Source organism: Brassica oleracea, chromosome C6 (genome assembly GCF_000695525.1).
Source record: "Brassica oleracea var. oleracea cultivar TO1000 chromosome C6, BOL, whole genome shotgun sequence".
NCBI lineage: Eukaryota > Viridiplantae > Streptophyta > Magnoliopsida > Brassicales > Brassicaceae > Brassica > Brassica oleracea.
In genome coordinates this window covers 36,484,197-36,485,076 of record NC_027753.1, presented here as the reverse complement: position 1 = coordinate 36,485,076, position 880 = coordinate 36,484,197, and the positions used below count along the sequence as shown (strand labels likewise).

Sequence of the window (880 nt, the reverse complement as noted above, 5' to 3'; positions counted from 1 at the left end):
ACTGAATTTGCCCAACAACATCTGCGATGTGATTAAAAAAATTGAATATGTTTTGTTCACAAATATATGATGACATAATACAGTAAATAGCAAACGTTAATTTAAGCAAACCTGGAAGTTCCAAATTAGTGTTCGCGAGAGCTTGGAGGGGGTCAAACGAACGCAGCATGAATTTCTCAACGTTGATGACAGGAGCATTTTCGATAACTTCAGCAATGGTTGTCTGGGGGATGAACCGGATCACAAAAGGGTGATCCGTAATTTTGTACATATTTGTACATCTTGCAACTTCAAAGCGGGAGACTCTAACAACTGAACCCGCTCGCAAGGACGGACGGTAAAAAGGAGCGCGACCAGCAGGAATGAATCCATGTATGACGGAATTCTGCAGTGAGAGATTTAAGATTAAGATTATCGGTTTGTCATAAAATTAAGATCCAAGGAAAAAACGTTATGGTTACAATACCTTCTCGTCAAGGAAGAGGAGAGTGATGCCCATGAATTCACCTTGCTTCTTGATGTTTTTCGAGTCCCAGAAACGGAGGAGACGACCAACAATCATCTGGGCAGATCTACCCAGTCGGAGAGCATCGAAGGTGGAGTGACCGAGAACAACATCGGAGGAAGCCATATCTGACAAACTTTCTAGGGTTTAGAAAATGATAAACTGACAAAGATTTGAAGGTGCAATCGTCCTCTGGAGAAGCTGATATATATAGATTGAACGCGAGGAAAACGGTAGCGGCGAGATCTGAGAGTAATCTTTGCAACAATAACTCGTGAATTAAAGCTGCACATCGAACCTAAACGGAGGTGAAGTGAAGTGAAGAGATGAGAAGAGGAACGGGTTTTTTAAGATCACAAAACAGAAAACGGCGGT

The 880-nt window shown here is 41.9% G+C and overlaps 1 protein-coding gene across 1 annotated transcript in view; it reads right to left on the bottom strand.

Annotated features, from left to right (window-relative positions):
- The window catches only part of LOC106298129, a 4,205-nt gene extending 3,325 nt beyond the window's left edge, over positions 1-880 (bottom strand). The window contains exons 1-3 of the mRNA XM_013734214.1: positions 467-880; positions 112-385; positions 3-21 (exon numbers count right to left, since the gene is read on the bottom strand). Coding sequence (XP_013589668.1) covers positions 3-21; positions 112-385; positions 467-631 — 458 coding nt within the window. The 5' untranslated portion in view covers positions 632-880. The remainder of the gene's footprint in view (positions 1-2; positions 22-111; positions 386-466) is intronic.